Source organism: Seriola dumerili, unplaced genomic scaffold (genome assembly GCF_002260705.1).
Source record: "Seriola dumerili isolate Sdu_G_001 unplaced genomic scaffold, Sdu_1.0 BDQW01000088.1, whole genome shotgun sequence".
NCBI classification, from domain to species: domain Eukaryota; kingdom Metazoa; phylum Chordata; class Actinopteri; order Carangiformes; family Carangidae; genus Seriola; species Seriola dumerili.
In genome coordinates, this window is record NW_019174343.1 from 12,448,060 (window position 1) to 12,471,644 (window position 23,585).

The 23,585-nt window shown below is 39.8% G+C and overlaps 1 protein-coding gene across 3 annotated transcripts in view; it reads left to right on the forward strand.

The window, feature by feature from the left end:
• The window catches only part of LOC111221742 (copine-5), a 115,426-nt gene that overhangs the window by 53,093 nt on the left and 38,748 nt on the right, over positions 1–23,585 (forward strand). For all 3 annotated transcript variants that reach the window (XM_022745278.1, XM_022745279.1, XM_022745276.1), the window contains one exon: positions 21,630–21,693. In XM_022745278.1, coding sequence (XP_022600999.1) covers positions 21,630–21,693 — 64 coding nt within the window. The remainder of the gene's footprint in view (positions 1–21,629; positions 21,694–23,585) is intronic.

A 23,585-nucleotide genomic window follows, 5' to 3' on the forward strand; every position in this document is an offset into this window, starting at 1 on the left:
GTTGGGGAGTCGGATTTTCATTCACCTTATCTGTCCAGACTCGCCCAGCAGGTTTGGAAACTAAACAATTTTATTCTCTCTGCAGGCCAGGTGTGTCTGCCTGACTGTGTCTATTTCTTTATGCTCACCTTTTTCCATTTTCTATTTCTCATCTTAGCTCTCTCTATTTTCCCATCAGCTCACCTGTCATAAAACCACACATCTCTTTCTGTTGATATGGCTACCAGCTATTTCTAACCCAGACTTTGAGTGAGCCATGCTCCAATGTGCTTCATCATTACCTATCTAGGATATGCAGATGCAAACAAACACAGGCCATGAAAAAAAAGCTGTAACAGCTCCAGTTGGCGTCTTCTCTGGGTGACATTTTTGTGTGATAAGGCTCCCGTGTATTTTTGGCTCCTCTGGAAAAAGGTGACATTTTGTTCTGTTTATGAGGATTGAGTTTTCAGTTTTGTGAACCCTGGATTTTACATTATTGGCTGCCTTTGTGGTAAAATTATTTCCGCTTGTGACAGGTGCAGGCACACTTTCAAAGTGCGAATAGCTGGTGTAGCTTTATACTAATCATATGCATTGAGACTAGTGTTACCATAGTGACTGGGCCAAGTTTACAGGAAGTGATTATAGAGAATCATAGAGTAATCATAGAGCCAGCAGCACCAGTTACATAAGTTTAAGCTTGTTCTAATTATAATATAAGTGTTAACTAAGAGGAGACAGAGAATTGTTACTAAATATTTACACAAACTAACAGCACAACTGTTGTGTAGCTAAGTGAGCCATCTGACAAAACTAGCTTGCTAATATTTAACCTGACATGTCTGATGTGACACTTGGACAAAGTCCTGTTTAATAAGGATGTTAACTAGGAACATTTTCAATTATGCGTCACAAAAATAACAGTACTATTCAAATTACAAAATGTTATACCAGTACCCTAATTACCCCTGGTAATCGGATATTTCCCACTCACTCTAAACTGCATGGAACACTGTATGAGTAACACTGTCTTTATGTAGAAATAAGACTAAGCCACACCTCCATTTAAAAAGTTTTGGCAGTTAATTCCCATCCCAAAATTGTAATTTTTGTAAATTGTCTTAGAGTTTGTGATGATGCTGTGACTCAACTATAGCTGATTGCTTAAATATTAAAAATATTTCTCAGTTTTAATGGTGCAGCTTGTCTTAGTAAATCACTTGTTTGAAGCCAGCACTCACAAACACAAAGTTAGAAATAAATTTACTAACCACCTGGTTGTGAAACCTCTTTCCCCCTTTTTGAGAAACAGTCAATTAGAGATTGACCACCAAAAAATGGTGGTAAGAATTGATGACATTGACATAGTTGTACAGTTTGGTTTAAGATGCCTTACATAAATAATTCTCTAAAAGGGAAAAATGTTAGGTTGGCTGCTCTTAGCAACTGTTACATCAACTTCTGTAGCAACAGAAAGTGAAGTGGATGTAATGTCAGGCTGAATGAATGGTGTTAGTTAAGTCCAACTATCAGGCAGGGTACAACCCAGTCGGTCTCTACAAAGACACAAACTGACTGACCTCACTGTTACCTCACAGAGTAACCAAAGTATAAAGACACAGCAAAGACAAAATTGAAGAAACATTCAAGCAGGAATAAAAGATGAGCAAATGTAATAACCACTATGTGGACAATATAGGTACTATCCCACTGGTAAGGATCCATCGCCAAATTGTCTAAAGCCACACACACACACACACACACACACACACCCATCTGTGTTTTCCTCCTCTGGCATGGTGTGCTAATGGAGCTCTGGAACAGTGGACTGATAAAGCTGTCATACTGTCTCCCTCTCTGTTTCTTTTCTTTCTCTAACACAGAGTGATAAATCAAGTCTCTCCAATGGTATCAGTTCCTCAAAGAGACTTTTGTCTGCTAACACATGCGTTCGCACCGACGTGCACACAATACACACAGACTCATCACAGGCAAATACATTAGATTCATGTGCCTCAGCTCAGGCTGAGAGTGGCTATTCATAGCTTCTAAACACAATCTGCTCACCTATCCCTCTGTGCTTTATTCTGTTATGTATCTTTCTCTCTCTCACACACACACACACACACACACACACACACACACACACCACACTTGTCTTCTGCTCAGATTAGACTACATACCACTGGATCCAGCAGCAGCGCTCTGCCTGCTCTCTGGGGAAGCTTCATTGGTGCCCTGGGTCTCTGTCACAAGAGTAATGTCTGCTATGGACTGCAGTGCAGGAGTAGGTTATTCCTCCAAGACAAAGATCATACAGTAAATATGAGGTATAGACTTATTTCCTTGGGGGCTTTTGGTGGTCAGAAAAGAGTAATGGCCAAGAGCATAATTACTACTAGAGGGCTCCTTTTCCACATGAGTACCTAACCTCTTCCTCTCCTCGCGCTCTATCTGTCTCTCTTTAGGGCTGTGGCAGATGGGAAGCTGGTGGTTTTTTCTAAGGCTGCAGCTGCCTCTCTGTCTTCTGGGAGCTGTATATTGAATATGGCTGAAGCAGATCTTTGATGGAGGTGAAAAGGGCTACAGATAGCTCCTGGCAATCAGGTCACAGAGTTAAAGTACATTCAAGGCAAATTTGGTTGCAAGTCACTAGCTCTCTTCAGCTTGAGGGACTTGTGAGACTCTGCACAGGGTCGTATTAATTATGACAGTAGAATTTACATTTGATAAACTTAGGGGCTGACATTTTGGGCTTAATTTTGCATACTCTGTTATAAGGCAAAAGGCTCTGGACAATTGACTATTTGCTAAACCCTTCCCCCTAGCAGAAATTAGCTCAGAAATCATAGCTTAGCAAATGTAATTAGACACGACATGCCTGCAAAGGTTTGGCTTACTCTTCATGCACTATGGGCATATTTAGGACTCTAATAACAGAGATACTCATCATTTAAGGAGAGAAAACATCAGTAAAAGTGTGCAAAGTGCATGAAACAATGTGTTTATCTGCTTTAAGCTGCAGCCTCCAGCACCTCCCGCTAAACAGGTACAACAGGTCAAATACATTAGCATGTTGGCTTCCAAGTTACAGGGTTACAGGGTGAATAAAAACAAAACAAAACAAAAAGAGTCAAAAAAGTAAGTCAGTGAATCTAGCTAGCTAGCTGGGTTGTGCTTGTGCTGATTTGATCTGCTACTAACATTACACTTGGTAAAAATCCCTGGTTGTTGACTGGAAATGACCCTGAATCATCATTCAAAACATTTCAAGTGATAAATCTGCCACCGTTATTTTATCATTGTAATTAAGCAATATCACATGAGAGGGAGTCCTGTAATGAATATCATCATCGGCCTCGTGCCTATGACTGAATCACAGCCATGCTGACATTCAGTAAAACATTGCAACCTCGAGTGTGATATTGCTTTTATACAACTGTTCTACAAGATCCATTTATTAGTTAACTGTAATAAGCAACGAATTTTTGTGTGAATGATTTGTTTGTTTATTTAATCATTTATTTGGTTCTGCTGACAAAAATAGATCCACAGCTGGACTGGGATTAAACTGTTGCCAAGCAACACATAAACATTTTCCTCCACACTAGCTTTGGCAAGTTTGTGTAGATCTGCATGTTATAGCAGGCTGGCAACTTTGTATCGCCTACATTTATCTTTATGTGTCCATTATTTGTGCACCCAGTGAAATAAGAATCTGTGACAGTCGGTCGGTGGCATGTGTGACTCTGATCAGTCAACAGCTTGATCAGACAGTACGTTGCTTCATCATTTCCTCAGTGGATGGTCTCCAGTAACATTCTGGCGAGCTTTCAGACATGCAAGACAAGTTTTTTGTTTATACTCTTTATGTTCAGTGACTCATTATAAAATAGAATTTATATACTGGTCTCTATATGTTTATATAAAGCGTCTCATGGATGCCCGCACTCTGCCATGATCTCCCTTGTATTAAATCTCTGTATGGTCTCTCTCTGTATGGCAGTGGCTTCCAAGCTTTGGTTGTTATAAGACGTTTGTGTCCCTGTCTCTTTGCACCTGCTCCTGGGTAACATATGTGACAGCTGGTTTCCTCCCAGGGGAATCGTGGTGTAACAGAAGCTGTCTGTTGCAGCTGTTACCCTCCTGGGTGGCATATAGAGAGCTTGTGCACCAGGCAGAATTATGTGCAGGTATTTTCAAGAGATGCTTCTGGGGGGAGAGGATTTCCTGGCTCCCAAACATATAGTGCCCCTCCGGTTTTCTCCATCTCTCTCCAGTGGTCTGGAAAGAGACCACTCTTTCTTTTTTGAATGTCATAGTGAGATACTTTGCTCCATTCTCGTCACGTTTTAGGATGAATTAATCAGTTTTTAGATTACCATTCCCCTCTTTGCCCCCTGGTTTCAAAGTGTAACTGAATATCAGACCTTGTTCAGTAAACCTCTTGGATTGTCTGGACTTAGTGTGACAGAATATTTTAAGAAGTGCTGGTCTTCAGGTGAAATTGGAAGGTGGTGTGTTGTTTTGTCTTACCCTGCCCCTCTAATCTCTTTTACGACACCTTTGAAAACATTAATAGCTGATATGAATTCTGGTCCATGAATGGCTAACCAGGGGCTTTAAACCAGCCTGTAGCCAAAGATAGCAGCTCCCCTTTAGTTGTCTAGGTGGATCCATAAAACTACCTTAAGATTGTAAAAGCTGTTCTCTAATTTGTCTAGGTCAGTTGATGTCATATGAGCATCAACTTCATCTGAGGTTTGCACATAAAATATCCTGGCTTCTTTCCTCCCCTTTGTCCATTTCGGCTGACTCTTCATAATTGAACTTAACTTTAATGTTATTTGTGGCAATACGTTCATCAAAGTTTGCTATAATTGAAGATAGATAGGCTAATGACCATTAATGAAATAACGGTTATTAGAACACCTATAAAGTGGGGGTGATAACGTGTAGTCAAAAGTCCAAGTGATGTTATACTCAATAGCTTTGTTACAACTCGGGGACTCCTCTGGTCTTGGACAGCTATGAAGGGCCACACCTTCGTAGACCGTGTCCTCTGAAGGATGTGGCCCTTCGTGGCCGTCGAAGACCATGAAAAATGAGACGGTCTGGTCTATGGAGGATTTTAAGAATGCGTCACCAGCTGTACCTGCCGTTACCGTTGTGTCTCGCGGCTCATGTCACATAACATATAACACACACAACACATAACTTTTTTAGCTGTTGAACTGAGCTGAAACCAAATACCGGTGCGCTATGAATCTTGGGATATGTTGGGCCACGAAGGATCCACCCATTGGATCCTACGTTGCCCAGGAAAAGGACGCATTTTTTTCAGCTGCTTTTGAAATGGGACAGAATCGGGCTTCACATGCAGCATCTGAAGGATGTGGCCCCCTGAATTGAGACACAGCTTGTATCTGCGCTCATGGAATGCCTCTTGTCCAATCAAATCACTTGGTTAGAACCAAGTTTTGTATAAAATGCATTATATTACATGTGAGAACAGAAGGTGTGCCAGGCTTAGCAACAGTAACTAATGGAGCTGGGGCATGGCAAACAGTCATTTGGGTCCGGACCACGAGGTCAGAGTACACGTCAGCTCTCTTTTGTCAAACAGTAGTGTGACTCTTATCATTTGTGACAATCACAGGCCACTGTAGCTTCATGTTGTCCAAGAGTGGATGGCTGTGAGAGCTACATTCTCAGTGTTATTCTAATTTCTACTTTCAATCCTTGAAGCGCAAACAAACAGTGTCTCCATGAAGAAAGGAATAAATCGAAGGAAGGATAGAGGGAGGTAATATTTTCCACCACAGCTGACAGAGAAGTCTTTGATGCTGTGATGAGAAGTGACGGCTCTAATGCCCAGGGCAGCCCGTGTTTGAGGGGCTAGGTGAAGTGAAACTGATGGTTCAGGGGTGCCACGCTCCATGAAACGTGCGCGCTTGAGAGGGGTTTGCCTCGCAGGAACATCACCAGCTTGATCCAGGAACCTCTCTGATAGCAAAGGCTGAAATCAAAAGGATATATCTTTGAACAATGCTTTGTGAGGGTTCGTCTTCCAAGCCATATGCCACTAGCTTATGCATGAAGACGGACAGGGATTAACATTTCTTTCATTGCCTCACTGCTGTGAGAGTGAACATGGTGAGCCCAGTTTTCTGCAGCTTTCTCTTGGGCCAATTTCCTTTCTCACTTTCGTGTTTTAATCAAGGTTTCCACCCACATTTGCAAAGGTAAGTGTAGTTCAGCTGGGTTAATTCAAATAACCTATTTTGTTGGTTAGAAGAAGCATTCAAAGCAACGTGCTGACATGTTAACATTAATGTAAAGATATACGGCACATGCTCCTACATGTCAAGATGAAACAGATGAATGTCATTCACATGAGAACCTCTATCATGTAAGACATTCATTACGTTACGTGTGGAGAATGTAAGTAGCAGAGAAAACAATACTGTGACACTGATCCATCTCTCCATTCATAGGCATCAGCTCTACATCAGATCTATATATATTTTTATATTGTCTGTGAGGTAAGTGTGACAGGTCTGAGTGGGAGACCTGGGGACGGTTGTTTATACTTCATGAGGATATTAAAAAAGGAAGATAATAAAATCATTTAAACTGATTATACAATAAGATGTAAAAATGAAAAACAAAAACATACTTCCTATTTTCATGAAAAAATGTAATTTAATAAAAGCAGAACATTTGATCTGGATCTAGAAAGATAAAATGGGTAATACGTTTTCTGTCAGATCTGCTCACTTTAATTAGTTTTTTTGCCCCGGAGTTTGATTCATTTACCTCAATGCATTGTTCGATCTAACCTCATTTAAAGCAGGTAACCCCAATAACAAGAGCATAATATACATTTTCCCCTCAGTAAATACAAAAACTCTCTGCAGTATGTTGCATGTAGCATGTAGATGATGATTAAATGCATGCTGATATCTGTCAAATAAGTTCAAAATGTCAGCTCTGACTCATCATCTCTAATCACAAAGAAGACAGAATATCGACATTACAGATTGTTTAACATTGATGATCTCTGAGCAAACCTCCATATTCCTCCATGTATTAGTCTGTGGCTTTAACAGGCCTTAACAGCCATTGAAAGCGGTCATTTTTTATACTGTCGACTTAACAATAGGATCTAATATCTTAATTTGACCAGATATATTATACTAAAATGTGTACATTGTAGTAAATCATCTACCATGAAGATGTTGGATCACAAAAGTTGAGCCGCGTTTTACTTTTGTGGTGAGCGACTCCCCTCCCTTGGCACCCCTGCTGTGCCAGTGCACCTGTCTCATTGAAATGAATAATGGGACTTTGTTTTCTTTGACACAACACTATTGTCAGTCTGAACACGGCTGGACAGTTGTGTTCATCCTGGTTGTGAGCAAGAGTGTGAAGCAGAACGGACAACCCCTGCAGACCCATTCACGGCAAATGGCAAACAGGTTTTTCCAGGTGTTTGTTGCCTGGATGAGAGCTCATCCAGTATTGACAGCCTTGTGTCTAATATCTTTGAGCAAAACTCCATTTTCTCTTCCTGCAGGCAGCGATTGATCACCTCTCTCTTTCTCCAAGCCGAGCTATCTGTTAGAAAAACAATTTTTTCTGTCATTGTGGATTCAATTGGAGCTATCAATCAACTTGACAGATGAGGTTTCCTGCGCTAAATTAACTAATTCAGGGACACTGTTGAAGATTAACCGTTTTATCAGGTTACAGCGCGCTCCGAGCTTAAACCTTGCAGGAATGTGTTTGGGAATCCGCAGACTGATGGGAATACACAGACTCTACTCTACTCCTGCACTAAGCCCAGCCTGTTTAAACATTTGGAGACAGCTATTTTGGCAAATAGCATTGATTTCCCTCCAAAACGAATTAGAGGACTCAGCAGCATTGATGGCAAACAAAGCATTACAGAGATTGGCTGCCATTGTTACGATGATAATTGCCTGAAGTGTCATTTGCTCTCCAACAGAATAGAGGGAAAGTTGTTGTTTTTTTCATTTTACCTTCTGTGTTTGTGGAAATAAAAAAAGGAGAACAAAGGCAAAAGAGTCAGAGAAAACATGCAATGAAATTTGTTTCATACATCTTTATTTATCTGGCTTGTAACTGTGATCACATGGTATGCAGCGCAAACAGAGCATACAATAATAACAAAACGATGGCACACTGCATGGCTGAAGTACAACAAATGCTGCGTTGACAAAAGAAGGACCTTTTTTCAAAAAGGCACCTAGTTTACAAATTTTGCCTGGTCAAACCTGGTAATGTGCTCCTCTTTGAATATGAAATATGTCTTTTCGTCACATTTCCTCATCTGGCTCGTTTTTTAAATTTAGGTTTTCCAGATGTTTGCTTTGACAGTTTCCACTCAGGCAGATTTTAGAGGGAAATACAATATTAACAACAAACTAAATAATAAGACACATCAGTCAAGTACCACTGTCTCTAATTGCTGCATATCTGTCTCTCGCTGCCTTTACTTCCAGTGAGCCTGTCTACAAACCACAGCTCTGCCACTTTGAAAGACAATGCAGCGTTGTCTTTTGATGCCGCACGTGCGTCATTTGAAGCATGATGGATGCGGGGTCACTCTCTCTCACACAGGCAGAAGTGGAACAGAGAAGCTATAGCAGCCATTTCAGTTTCTTTGCTTTCCTGGGTGGCTGCTCACTCTTTCCCGCTTCTATTTGATTAATGGCACCGTCTCTCTGGTGGCCGTTGTAATAAAGTCAAATGAGGTCTCGAATAGCTGAGGCTTTGTAGAATCAGCAGTGAGTAATTGAGGAGGTGGATGTCTCAGGTGGGGCTCAGTGTCTGCTCTCTGTCCTCTTGGCAATGAAATAGTGTTTCACTTTTCCCTTTGGCAGAGTTAGTGAAGTCAGTAATTGTGTTAGAGAGGCCCTGCTTCACTGCACATGTTGTATGTTTGGATGGTTTGTGTTCATGCTCAGTTATAAAGGTTACAGAGTTTGTAGCATGGAAAAAATTCATCATCATCCCTGAGCATATGAAAGTTTGCTCAGTTTGTCTCCTGAATAATACAGTGGCAGAGGAGTGATAATTGAAACTCTAATCCACGGTATCTTCTTTAACTAACAATGATATTCCTTTGTCAGAGAGACATGATTGGCTTCCCACGCTGAAATCTGTCAGAAGAATATCCAGAGAAATCCTGCCTGAAACCTGGTAATCCTTAGTATCTCCTCTCACCAGGCAAGATTTCTCTCTGTTGTGCACAGGTACTTAGCTTTGTACGGGATTGTCTGCGATACCAAATAGGCTATTTGGGAATTTAATGGGTACTAGGTGTTGGGGAGCGCTCCATTCCTACTGGGGATATGGCTCATCAGTACCCCACCTCCCCGCCCCCTCTCTGGCTCAAATCTCCATTCTGCAAAAACAACACGCGGCCAACACAGCACAGCTCCACACAGACAATATGACCTAAAGATAGACCGAGGAAGGCAATTCATGAATGTGGCAGGTCTGACATTACAACCTGCCTCACTGTTTATTGTTCTATTGTGTCAGTATTTGATAGTGCCAATCAAAATCTCCACCATCACTCACACTGACAACATTTATAAACTGTTTTATGTCATCTGGTGAGATGCCCGTGTCATTTCCTGGTGAACTCTTCTTAAAGAAACTGTAATATGTGAAACAACTGGTCACTGTCAGGTTTGCATCGCCGTGTTTTGTGTTGTGGTGCTACTGAACGGACAGCTCCTGTAAAGTGACTTCATGCATCTTTTAATATGCTGCAGTATCCTTTGCAGCTGGTAAGTGTTTCTAGACTATTAGGGCTAAAGCCCCCTATACTCGAATGTATAATAAAGATAATTTTGACAAACACTAAAGAGCTTAATGTCACAGACAGGAAACTATCAAGACTACCTTAAACAACCAACTTGTAATAGCTCCACTTTTAATTTACTGACTTCAAGTTCTTTGTCTATTTAGTTTGTTTCGCCTCACTCTATTATCTACTGATTGATGCTTTGGTGAAGTTATTCCAGTAAAATGCCAGGTGGTGAAGCTGATCATTTTGCTCCTCCAAACTCTAGTAGAGTGATTATGGGAAAATTCTCTATTACACAAAAAGTGATGTGTTAACAATTTTGGTAGCTTCTTCATGTTATGGCCACAAATTCAGTATTGTCTGCTGTGTATAGATTTTCTTTTTCTTTTTTTTTTACAAATTCAAATGAGTAAAATCTTATTTCATTGTAGCTGTGGGAAACACAATGATTCGCTCGGACAAACCTTGCCCCGCTCTCTCGCTCTTTGTCTCGCTAACAAACATATCTGTCATTGTCGGACTGGCCGTCGGGAGCACCGGGAGAAATCCTGCCCCGTCGGTGTGGCAGTGTCCTGTCAAAAAATCCATAAAGCTTTTACCGGCCCTCTCTGTGTACCTGTTATTAGGGACTGGCCTCACTGTCCAATCACAATATCAACCAACTCAGGTCGGGTTGGTCAGGGTTGTTATTGGTTTGACACAAAGTGAAGCAACGGAGCTGTACATATTGTTCAGTTATTTGTCACAAAGAACTTGTGAATCAAAATATTTGCAGTGGACCCCCCTCAGCTTCTGCCACAAATAGAATCTGATTGTGTAGGAAAGACTGATGCGTCACATTTTCTTGCTCTGCCTCTTCCGTCTCCTTTACTTCTCACACTCCTTAGAGATCCCACACTTCATTAAACTGAGATATTCAAACCCCAAATGCCATGTTTTATGGATGCACCATCACACCAAATGGGAATATTCCAGATGTCTGCTCTTTCGCATGTTTTTACACACTACACTCCCGAAACTTTAAAACTTCGAGAACTCCTCTAGAATTTAGAGTTAACTTCTGTGGGTTTGTCTTTGTTTGGCTACACAGAATGAGTCTGATATCATCCCAAGCACAATTCAGGCTGCCCATGGATGTGGTTTGACTCATTAGATTGTACAAACACAATCCGACATGACAGCGTTCACCCGCATGTGATCCTGAAATGATCAGATGATAAAAGCTGTGTCGAGTCAACCGTGCCGTAACCCCATCCTGAATTTTTTGTAAAACTCTGACAAAAGAAAGGATAGCATTGAAAAGAATTGAACTCAGATATGTCCTTTACTATTCAAAGTTTTCTTTAACTGCATTGTGTTTTCAGACATTTAAACTGTTCACAAAAAAATGTTTGTTGTACATCTCTAAATGTACAACACATCTGCAAATTTCTTTGTTTTGCCATAATCATAAATACCATCTGTGTTCAGTGTGTTGTTTTCTTCACAGGAGAAACCAATTTGCAAAAATCACTAAACACTAATGTCCATAAAATGAGATTGCTACAAATACTTGTTATAGTATTCCAACAACAGCAGGCAGCGTTCATCATCAGTAAAAGCCTTCCAGAGTTGAAGCCTCACTTTCACCAACCATTTACCTTTATGCCTCCCAAACATACTGATAAGCATTTGGTCGGATTTAATGACAGTCGATAATCACCGTCTCTGATAGGTTCCCTAAAGGACACCTCCCATGGTGCTTTTGCTTTCCTTCCTTCTACTTGATTGAGTCATAGTGTGCAGCTTGTGGCCTGAAGATCAGTAAAAGCCACCAGGAGGCTAAATGCTCTGCTGTCCTTTATTCTTGATCACCATTTTAGACAAAAGCTGCAGAGAGGAATGGATTAGGTGACCTGTGGGTGGGAACCTGGCAATGAGACAAACCCCAACACTGGTGCAGCTGGAAGGCAATTCACTGACAAACATGCAGCATACTGAACAGTAACATGGCCAGAAATATTCATTTGTGTCAGCCTGTGGGATATAATGTGTGCAAGAACCAAATCAAAGTGATCTGTATATCAACATAACCATTTTTTACTCTTATTTTAAGATCTCATTAAAACACCATTCAAAGTTTTTGTGATAGTTTCAAGAAAAAAAGTGGAGGAGGTGAACTGCAACTTTATTTCTTCATTTAATACTGCAATGATTTCCCCAATAACATTATAGCACTGAACACACTACTACATCACATCAGATTTTTTTAATAGCAAAGGTAACCACACAGCCATACGTTTTTTTTTTTTAGTCTCTAAGCTATTTGCAAAATGCAAATATACAATGCAATAATACAGAAACGATCTGACCAGTGTGCCACTTACATAAACTAAGAAAGCACCATGTATCCAACAATATGGCAAAGTGTGAGATTAGCACAGTTCATCTTTATTTATAAGCTATCATAACATTAAAAACTACAGATTAATGTAAGAGTTACAGTTTGAAACAAATTGCGTATGCATTAAGATGAAAATCATCTACACTTAGCCATTGCTTTTGTCCTGAGCGGGAATGAGAGTAATTTAGGCTGACATGTTGGTTCATCTTTGACTGATAGATCTGCCACAGTTTTAGTTCAACTCGACTCGACTCACCTTCCTTGGTTTTCCATAAGGAAAAGGTATGTAGTATTTTTTTTTTTTGGTATCACCTCCGCCGTGTTTCCACATGAGCTGAGGTGACACCGTCAGGTGACGTGACACAGACTGGTCAGAGAGAATCGTCACTAATGCGTCATCATTGAGCAAGATGAGATATTCTGAACAAACCCGCCATTTTGAAATAGTCAAGCTCCTGTACACATCTCACTGTGGCCTGTTACATTTCTGTTAGTTACTGTTTTAGTATGGCAACCCACAAAACCACCCAATGGTTAATTGAGGAGAACAGAACCCAGAACCCCACATACAGCACGGTGCAAAGGGGCAGCTGCATGTGCACTTATAAATTAGCTAACAGCTGTTTCCAGATGGTTCTGCAGGGTGGTGAGGAGAAATTCAGTCTTTGGGGAATCGGGTAGAAAAGGCGCCAGTTCTTGTGATGAAGTTGCTTCAGTTTTGAGAAATCTTCATGCAATGCACATGTCCCCTTTGGGGAGTTTTTTTTTTTTTTTTTATAGCAAATGTCTATATGTTTAAGCTTGGTTGCAGTCTTTCCTGTTTCATCCTCATGCTATCTGATGCAGTCAAGTTCTTACTGGTAAGCAGTAACAGCAAACTACATGCGCATGAGTGTGAACACCATTTGATTAATTTCAGTTGTACAATGGTTTCTGGTGATTTAAACTGGACTAGACTAATAGAAATTGTGTGACATCGAGTTTCTTATTACCAGCAGAGGAAAGTTCCGTTTCTTGATTAAACAGATAACAGTCATCACTCTGTTTGATGGTGTCACTGATGGTAGTCCACAGGAACATGATTAATATGTGGTTGAGTCCCTCCACCCCTTTGCCTGGCCATTCTTTTTCAGGCATAAATGAGCAAAGGACTTCTACTGGAAGTTAATTACAGCCGGAAAAAACCTTCACAAGAATTCAGCTGCAGGTGATGACAGCACACCAAGTTGTAAAGTGAGCTGCCTGTCTCCTGTGCATGAACTCATCATTGTTAATAATGAGGTCCACGAGTGTGATGTCATTTGCAAACAGAAATAATTTAACTGATGGGTATTAGGATGTAAAATCTTTTCTGTTGGAGTTAAGACAGCAAACATATTTTAGATATGATGGAGTGGGAGGCATATGTCAGGTTCTAACTTCAATCTGTCAGAAAATGCCAGCAGACTGAAGGATGACATACCTGAATCTGAAGTTCATAAAATGGTACTGCAGCAATCTGTGTTCTGGTGTGTGAAGATAAAATCTAGGTCAAAAGCTGATTATGTCACAGACTGATTTTTCTTGTAAACAAACTTCAGGCAGTCGAACAGTGGAATGAGACATATTCAAAAGCATTGTTTAGGAAATAGGGCTTTCTGATGTCTAAGCTGTGTGTTGCTGGCCTTCAGCGAAGATGGTTGGAGATGACCGATATTGTCCTTGAACAATTTCAGGTGAACCATATGCTTGATTTTTTTTTTTAAAGTAATACCCTCAGCATACAGCCATTTTCTTTGGACCATTCCCCTTTACTTACAAACCCTTCCCAACCCCCAACCCCAGTAACTCAAACAAGCAAAGCATGAGGAATATAACATGGTGTACCCTAGTATAAACCTTAGTATGTCTGGTTAACTTTAAACTGCACAACTAACATCTTTCCATTATGATCCAGTATTAAGTAAAGGTAAGAATGACTGCAGAGACGAAAGTAGCAGTCATTAATATATGTAAAGATCCACACATATTCTGTGTTTTTCAGTAGTGACATTTTGGTCCTATCAGCTATTAATTGAATGTGGTGGAGAAAGTACAAATGAGGACAAAGTGAGACAGGATTTATGTTCGCTCTATATGGCAAAACCAACTGACCTCACTGTGAATAATGACATTTATTCACTGTGAATGAAAATCCAACAAGTATCGTCAGAACTCAGAAATCATTGATATCAGGCAAATATGTTAAATGAAAAAAAAAATCCAGTTCCAATCCCACTTCTCTCTTAGATTTTTAACATGTGCCCTGTATTCTGTTTTAGTTGATCAATTTGCCTTGTATATCAATTTGTATTGTGAGGAAATATGACAGCTCTGGCCACTGACAATGAAAAATGACATGTAGCAAAGCATTACCAAATACATAACACTGCTATTGTTTGAAAAAATGTCAAAAAAAGGTTTACAAATCAAATTTACATTTGCCAAATGTATGAAATTTAAAGCTTATGTGTCTTACTTTCCTTTAACGGCTCTATTCTTTCTTTAACCTTCTTGCCCTTCTCCCTCAGTTCAAAGCTCTCATCTTTCTGTGTTTATCACTGCTGAATTTGCCAGGCTCCAAGTCAAGCTGTTGCTAAGAGCAAATCAATGAGAAGCTATTCTTTACTGTAGACTCCTTTGGTGGAGTGCTCTTCTGGAAGACCTCCAGCACAGGCTCACTCTCAACAAGTCTGATCATGTACAATGGCCATTGGCACCGGACACAAGCTTTTGTGCTTTAAGCTACTTGAGTGCTTTTGTGCTTCCACTTGAACATTTGTTTAGTTAGAAATTGTTACATTTATTCATTCATATGATAATGTGAAACATTAACTACAACTTTAATACAGAACTTTGAGAACATTAATGTCAATCATGCTTTATTTTCATAAAATAGTTTTGGAGGACTGGTTTGACTTTTCTGTTTCATGTCTCACTGCATAGCACTGAATTTTGTCATTAGCTAAGCAGCTAAACACATTTCAACATCATGATTGCATTTTATATCACAGGCTATGGCAATAGCAGCTCTTTCTGACTGTCAGTTTGCACCTTCCTTCATAAGGTACCTGGCAACGAAAATTCTGGGTCCATGGTATCCATGGTGTTGAAAGGTGCGCTCAGTAGGTGTGCTAAGATAAAATTGTCCCCGATCCTGATGAAAACACCTATGTTGCATGCATAAACACATACATGTGCATGTGCATGACCATACAGTACACTTAACAGTCCTGGTTTGGAGGTTTCAAAATATGGTCACCCTAGCTTAGCATCAACATATTAGCATTATCATGATGAGCATACTGATGTTTACATGTAGTTCAAAGCACTGCAGAGCCTAAGTACAGCCTCATAGAGCTCATGTGGTTATAGACTTGATAGTAAAATAGGAAAGGATGAATCCAACAAAATTTCAGGTTAAAAATATCAGAAAATAATATGTTGATTTGAGGTGGTGACATACTGACACAGTGGCACAGTGGCCAACTACAAAAACGTAAAATAGGACCTGTGGTGCATAGTGACACACATTGTAAGCTGGAAAAAGAAAACAAGAGAGTAGCCTGGTTTTCAAACACAGCCAGCAGTTTCACTTTCAATCCTCCCTCCTTTTTTTCTTGTCCTTCTTGTATAGCCCTGGGCAAAATTAATTTAGCTATTCCTCATTCACAGCAGGTTTGTTAGTTTTGCTTTAGTCTTTGACTCCCTGAAGATTTCTGTAATTACAGATTCTCACCGCTGTGAATAAAAGTGGTGTGTATGAGTGTGGTCTGTGTTGGTTTGTCTGTAACATGCTTTACGTGATATTGCGCAAGTAATTTCTGGGTTTACGTGTTCCTATGGGCGATTGTATGTCTCTTTGTCTTAATTTATGTAGGTGTGTGTGTGTGTGTGTGTGTGCGCACAATATACAGCTCTCCTTTATTTAATATCGGAGGTTCAAAAACACTCCTGTGTGTACCCTTTGGGTCTTTGAAGCTTTGTGTTAATGGGTGGGTTATATTATGCATGCACCACTGCTTTGACTCCTCAGTGTTTCTAATGAAAAGACAAAAAAGAAGTTCTTTCTTTTAAGGTGTCCCAAGTTATTGAAAGAAAAGCTTTCTAATTTGTCCAGGTGCAGTTCAAAGAACAAAACTTACTGCCAGCCTGACACATTTATCAGATTACCATTTCATATTTTCAGTAATATGAGGGAGCAATATATTGAGTGGCACCCACAGGAGGCCTTCACTCTGTAACCGAGACAAATCATAAATCAAGTATCAGTCAGAGTCTTCTTTCTTTCTTTTTCTTTTTACTGTTGCAAATCAATAGCAAGGTGCAAATGAGATCGGAGCGAATCATTTTCATCTCCTTCTTTCCAATATCTTCTCAAGCAACGAGATGGGTGGGATTTTTGGCATGCACAGGTATGAGAGGAATAAAATCCAGCAAGAAATAGATTGCAGTTTAACACCAACTGATTCATTTTCTTTCTGTGAGTTATCAAGGGGGAGAATTATTAATATTATATTTACAAGGTATGGTTGTTTACAACTTTGGATCCCAGAGGCTGCTGCTAATACGAATAGTTTATTTCTTACATTAATTATTAAATATATAATACCATATATAAGGTGCTCCATGGCAAATACTTAAATTGCCAAGTACAAATAAATTACTGAACAATAAGCAGCAAGCAAACAGACAAATAACTCATTGTGATTGGCCACTGAGCCCAGTCCCAGCATACGCACGCAGCACGCTCTCATGTACACCAGGCACACAGAGAGGGCTGGAAAAAACTTAATTGATTTACTGAAGGTCAACTGGCCCACCAATGATTACCCCCTGGTGGTCAGTCCGACTAAGACCATAGACTCTATATTAAAATGGATGGCTCCGAACACCACAAACACGGCCTTGAGATTACATTTGGTCACTTAAATTAGCTGAGGTGATGTCTGGAGGACAGTTAGCGGTGACACACACTGCAGTTCCTCAACTGGCCATTCGAGGAACTGCAGTTTTTGAGACTTCTGTGTTAGCTTCATTCTTCAGGCCAGAGGTTGCTGCTTGACTATGACAGACGGGTCTGTTGTGTGTTAGTGAGAGCGAGACAGTGAGAGTGAAAGGACAGGGCAAGGAGGGGCTGAGAAAATCATGGCTCTGCACACAGCTCTACAATGAAATAAGATTTTATCCATTTGAAAAAAAAAAAGGTCAAGCTGAAACAATTAGTCAATAGACAGAAAACGATCAAATATTTTGATCATCAATTATGCAATATGACACATGTTCTTCATATAAATATTGTGTAAACCAGTAAAGTGTTTTTCTGGGAACTAATGAGCAGAAAAAAACACTGGTTAATGGATGAAAGCCTGTTCCTGGCTGTACATTGCAGTTTATCTTGGCTAAAGCTGCTGTTACCCTATAGCAACAGCTTGTCAGTACAGCGAAGAGTCATTTGTGTAATCCAAACTCTTGTCTGTTGCTTTTAGCTTTTCAGTGGTCTTACCATGACAGGTCTTTTCTGGGAACATCTGAGAGGGAATTGATTCAGTTGCAGGAAGTGAAGGAAGGAATGAGCAGAGACAAATGTAGATATGGAGTCATTTGTCTTTTGAAAGCTGTATTTTTGAGCCAATGGCTGATAGGGTGCCAAGTGTCTTTTGAGTGTGTGTGTGTGTGTGTGTGTGTGTGTGTGTGTGTGTGTGTGTAAGACTTTAGGTGATAGAAAACACTCTCACAGTTTCCTGCATCGCTCAACCATGCGACCAGGATGGTTTCCCCACCTGGAGATCGATGGGAGTCTTTTAGTGTGAGGATCAAAGGTCTTCATCTACTTCTTAAAACGCACACACTCTGCACAAAGAGCAGAAAGCACTTACACACAGCGGGAGAGCACTTTATCCAGTCTTTTGACCTTAGCATGTTGTGTGGAAAACTTGAGTGCATGATGTCAAGCCCATCAAACTTTTGTGGAAATTGACAGAAAATGACCACAGTTGCAATAAGTATAATGTCAGTATGAACAGAAGTTAGTCATGCAGCTTTGTAGCTGAACTGTCACTAGCATCAGTCTTGCACACAGCAAGTACTTGGCAACATCTATTGGGCTTTGTTTTAAATCTTTTGGGTCTCCTTCACTAACAGTGTCTCCTATGCAATGTGTTTTTGTACTGCTGCTTTGCTTTGGCAAATATGTTTAGGAAGAAACAAAATATCTCCCTGGGTTACATCTACTAGCAAATTGTACAATCCAAGAATGTAGAGTCATATTCTGCAAAGACATTGAGGGGAACGTGTTGGGATGGATGACGGTGTAATCCAGATGATATTGACTTTATTACAAATGTTTTTTTTTTGGGGAGACAGGACTGCTCTTAGGAAGAAAGTTAATGGGATGTATCCCATTTTGATGCTGTTGATGAAATGTGTTTAGAGGCACCTCAGTAGAACCAACCAGAGTGGCTGCGCTCGATTGGACAAGCCATACATGCATACTCTATACTGATTTCCCCCAGGTTTTATGATATGCTAACATCCACAATGCACATCGTTACTTACCTTACTGTAGTGAAGAATGTCTGAAAAATTAATTTTGTTTGTCTCTGAATATGAAACTCTGCTCTTGGAATTGAGTAAAAAATCTCAAGCATGGCAGAAATGATCAGGGAGGATGGGAATAGCACAATGGAAAAATAATATTTGCAACCGAAACTTCAGTAAACTTCACAGTCCTCATGTGAGACAGTTAATGGCCGGAGATACACTGATATTATATAAGTGGATAAATGGAAGGCGCTACATTTCCTGGGGACACAAGAGGAACGTTTTGTTAATATTGTTATAATAAAAATAATAATATTTAGGGATATAGGCCTTAAGTGGGACCATATTTTCATCACAGGTCGACAAGAAAGGGGGTTTGATTTTCTCTGGCTATTAAACAACACAACTAATCCAGACTTCTTTCTAGTATTGACAAAAGAACAATACAGAATACACTGACAACAAAATAAAATCAAAGACAACCAAAAGACATACAACCTCAGACAAACATAGGAACAAACTACAAAATCTGGCACAATTAAATTTAAACAATTAGACTTGGACCTACTTTAAGAGCACAGAGGGCTTGGATCAGAGGATCTCAGATCTCTGACAGTGTGGTATGAGGACTATAGTTCACTTATATAAGCAAGGGCGAGACCATATAGTGATTTGTAGATAAAAAAAGAAGCTTCTTGATTCAATTCTACAGTAAGAGGGAGCCAGGGGAGGAAGGAGAGTTGGAATAATATAATGTCTCTTTCTTGATAATGTTAAAAGCCTTGGTGCACCATTATGAACAAGGTGGAGACCGAATGAAAAGGTCTGAATAATACAAAAATATAGTTGCAGTAATGAGGGATGGATATGAAGGTGTTGAGTCTCCGAGTCAGACACACATGAGTGACCCTGAGTTTGAAAATAGGAAACAGTTGGTTGAAGCAGAATTGAACTGCCTGGTTCATTTTTGATTATCCAACTTCAATGCTAAAAGCTAATACCAGATTTTTTGCTCATGACTTGCGGCAAAATCAATTAATTCATGTAAATGAAGTAAATCCACCCAATTCGTCACATTGCTGTTGACCGACAGGAAGTCTTCCTGGCAGTGCTGACCATAGGAAGACTGAAGAGCCAGAGAATGCAAAATGGACAAGGCCATTGTAGCTTACTTTATTAGCTGTGTTGCATCATCCACTTCAATTAAACCCTCCTCTGTCCAAGTATAAATTGTTCCAGAAAAGAGCCATAATTTGCGGACAGTTTTGAGACAGGATTTGGTGGTACAAATATGTTTTGTGAAATCATTGTCCCGCTGGTGACAGCTGACAGCTAGCAGTTGTCAGTTTGAGAGCTTTAAGAGTTAGAAAACATTTTTCCCCCCTTCACTAACTCTTTACTGAATGAAATATTATCTATCCTGAGAATAAAAAATAAACAGCACCACTTCAGAGAATATAGAAAGTCAATGGGGGAGCAATTTCAACTGACTAATGTGGTTTGCTAATGGTAAGCTCACCAGCTACAGCTTTCTGGTGTAGCTGATTTTCTTTCATGCATGAGTAAATAGTATGCCCTGGAGGCACTTATTGGGGCCTGTTAGTTTGAAGTTATTCGGCTTTAAATGTAAGTGAATTAGGGTGTCATCAGCAAAACAGCAAAAAGAAATATATTATTTGGATCATGTACAAGGAGCTGTCACTGAAATAATTCTTCTTTTTTATAGCTTTCCTTTTTTTTGTATCTTTTCCACTTATAACTTCTCATGTCGTCATATATGAATTCCATTTCCTTGGCATTACATTTCAATTCCACCTGTCACCTTGTGCAGGCTAAAGGACTGAAGAGATTTAGTCTTATTTGATAGGCTGCCAGCAATTCAGATATCTGAACATAGGCACATTCACCCTGTATATAGATACATAAAGACATAAAAACAGATATATTTCCTATTGTACTCCAAACAACAGGACAGTTGTTAAGTCTAGTGATAAAGAATGGAAAAACACAAATAGGCCATGGATTATTCCCCCTCTGCATTTGCGTAAAGGACAAGGGGTTGAGTTTTCTATGGCCTTTTCTTGTCATCTCTTTTTTCATTTGAAAGTGAGATTTGACAAAATTGATTTGATCAAAATGGATTTGAAATGGGATGAATGATTTTATTTTCATGTCTGATCGTTTACATGACCCATCCCTCATCGAATTATTCAGACACATTCATCAACAGTAACACTGGAGTAATACGTTTTAACATTGGTGCATGGTCGTCAGAGTTAGTCTCACCAACCTTTTAGTCTGTTTAACTATCCCAAAAACTTGTTGAGATTTTTATAACCAACACTAATATTCATCTACAGCAGTGGATCAGCACAGATAACCTCAATCTGTGATAGATAATAAGACTGCAAGGCATATGAAAGATATTTTAAGATATAGTAGAGACTGCCTTTGTTTTCTTGATTCCCCAAGGACTCGATCACCAAAAAATGAGTAGTCAGCAAATAAGAAATTTGATCAGTTGCTTCTTCAAATATTAAAACAAGGAAAATTATTTAAAACAGTTCATCTGCTACTGTAACACACTCTTAAACTGAGGTTATATTGGTGGATTGAAAATTCTTAATTACATTTCAAATGAAAACAATTGGTTGAGAAAGAAATGAGATGAGAAAAGATGAGCTACATCAAAAAGGGCTTCTTGTTGCTGAGTATAATCAGGAGGCCAAATTCAGTTAGAAAATGTGCCTTAATTCTCACTAATTGATCAGTGAAGAGCCAAGAGTGGACAAATAGAAGATGTGTTGTTTTGCTTTCATTTTTGCTAAGCTTTTGTTGTCATCTCTCGTTTCTCCACAGAGGGATCCCAGGAAAGAAATGCGGCACTATCATCCTGTCTGCAGAGGAGCTGAGCAATTGTCGGGTGAGTAAGCCATAATAATCTCCCCTGCCAAACACACATTAGCAGGACAACAGCTGTCAGCAAAGCCTGGTTAAACAGAATTCGCACATGAAGAGGATTGAGCAGGATGGAAGCTCGAAGGGGCAAATGAAGAGTTGGCAAGCATCCACAAACAAAGGAAACTTCCTGTTGACTGACTTGAGCTGAAAAAGTCTGTGTTCGTTCCATTGCTGCTTTTAGAAACATTGCAACATTTTCATCGTCTAGCACATCTATTATTTATTTATTTATTTATTTCTATCTATCTATCTATCTATCTATCTATCTATCTATCTATCTATCTATCTATCTATCTATCTATCTATCTATCTATCTATCTATCTATCTATCTATCTATATCACACACACACACCTCAGAATATAACAGACAGGGCAGCTGCTCTCACTCTGTGTAGTGGCCTGCAGTCTAATGAAATGGCCCAGCAACATTACGGGGTGAGTGCTAACAGTCCCCTCAACCAGTGCTGTGGCGTAAAGTGTCGGATGCTTCACTGGACTCCCAGCGAGCAGATTAGAACAGGATATTGAAAAGCAAGAGAGTGCAAAAGAGCAAATGGCAGAGAGAGACAGAGAGAGAGAGATAGATAGATAGAGAGAGAGAGAGAGAGAGAGAGAGAGAGAGAGAGAGAGAAGCAGTAAAAGAGAAAGAAAAAAAATGGCACAATGGAAATGAAAGAGCAAATGAGCAATGATGTGAGTGTATGTAGAAGAGAGAGAGAGCGAGTCAGACAGATAGAAGCAGATACAAAGACAGTGAAGTGAATCAATAGAGGATTATTTCATGCCCGGCGTGTACCAGCTCTTAGCCATAAAAACTGCTTGGCTGATGATAGTGTGAGACCGAGCGCTAGTTAATTAAAACACAGCCCTGTCTGACCTTGTCCCCTGCAGCCTGTGACACACACACACACACACACACACACACACACACACAAACAAGCATACACATTCATACACAATAATACATATATAGTATATACACATGCAAGCACGCACACTCACTTTCTCTTTCACTCACTGGTCTTTGTCCTCATACATACAAACACACCCACATTAACATGGAAAGCCTGACTCAAGCTGCAAAATGCTTTGTTACATTTGATGTCACCAGCACAGAATGGACTTTGAAATAAGATGGATGGCACAGCACTAATGGAGACACAGACTGTTGTTGTTATCAGTTAAAATAGCTATAATCAATATTTTTTATATTATTTATGGATCATATGACTGCTTTTATGTTAATGACAAACCCACAGAGAATTTTTATGTACGCCTCAGCTCTACAGAGGGTTATGGTGTTTTTCAGCTCAGTGTTGTCTGTAACTTCACTGCTTTGGTTCACTCTCTCTTTGAACTTCCCTCATAGTGCTGTTTTTGGTTGCAACTCGCAGCTGTTTTCAGCGAAAATACTATAAAATTCACTCTACACCTCATAAAAAAGAGTTTGCAACTAGCAGTTTAAGAGCTAGATATTTCTCTCGAGAGCTGGTGGGGACCAAAAACAGAGCCAACAAACAGAGTCAACAGAGGACCTACATTCCACAGGTGGCCAGAAACACCTCCAACACATCTCCAAATGAACGCTAATGTTGCTCCGTATCTGCTGGATATGGAAATAGGCTAGCAAACAAGTCAAACATGACAATATATCAGTGTTGCATTTATTTCTTGTTCTTGTTGCCCCCAAATAGTCAAAATATCAGCTACTGTATGTTCATGGACCAGCTGAAAAGGAGCACCATGATCTTTGGTACCTTCTGGGTTCAGCTAGCATCTAAGCTCAGAGTCCTACCATGCCGTAGCCACACCTTAAAAGTGCCAACCATTTGCTTCATTACTGTAAAATATGC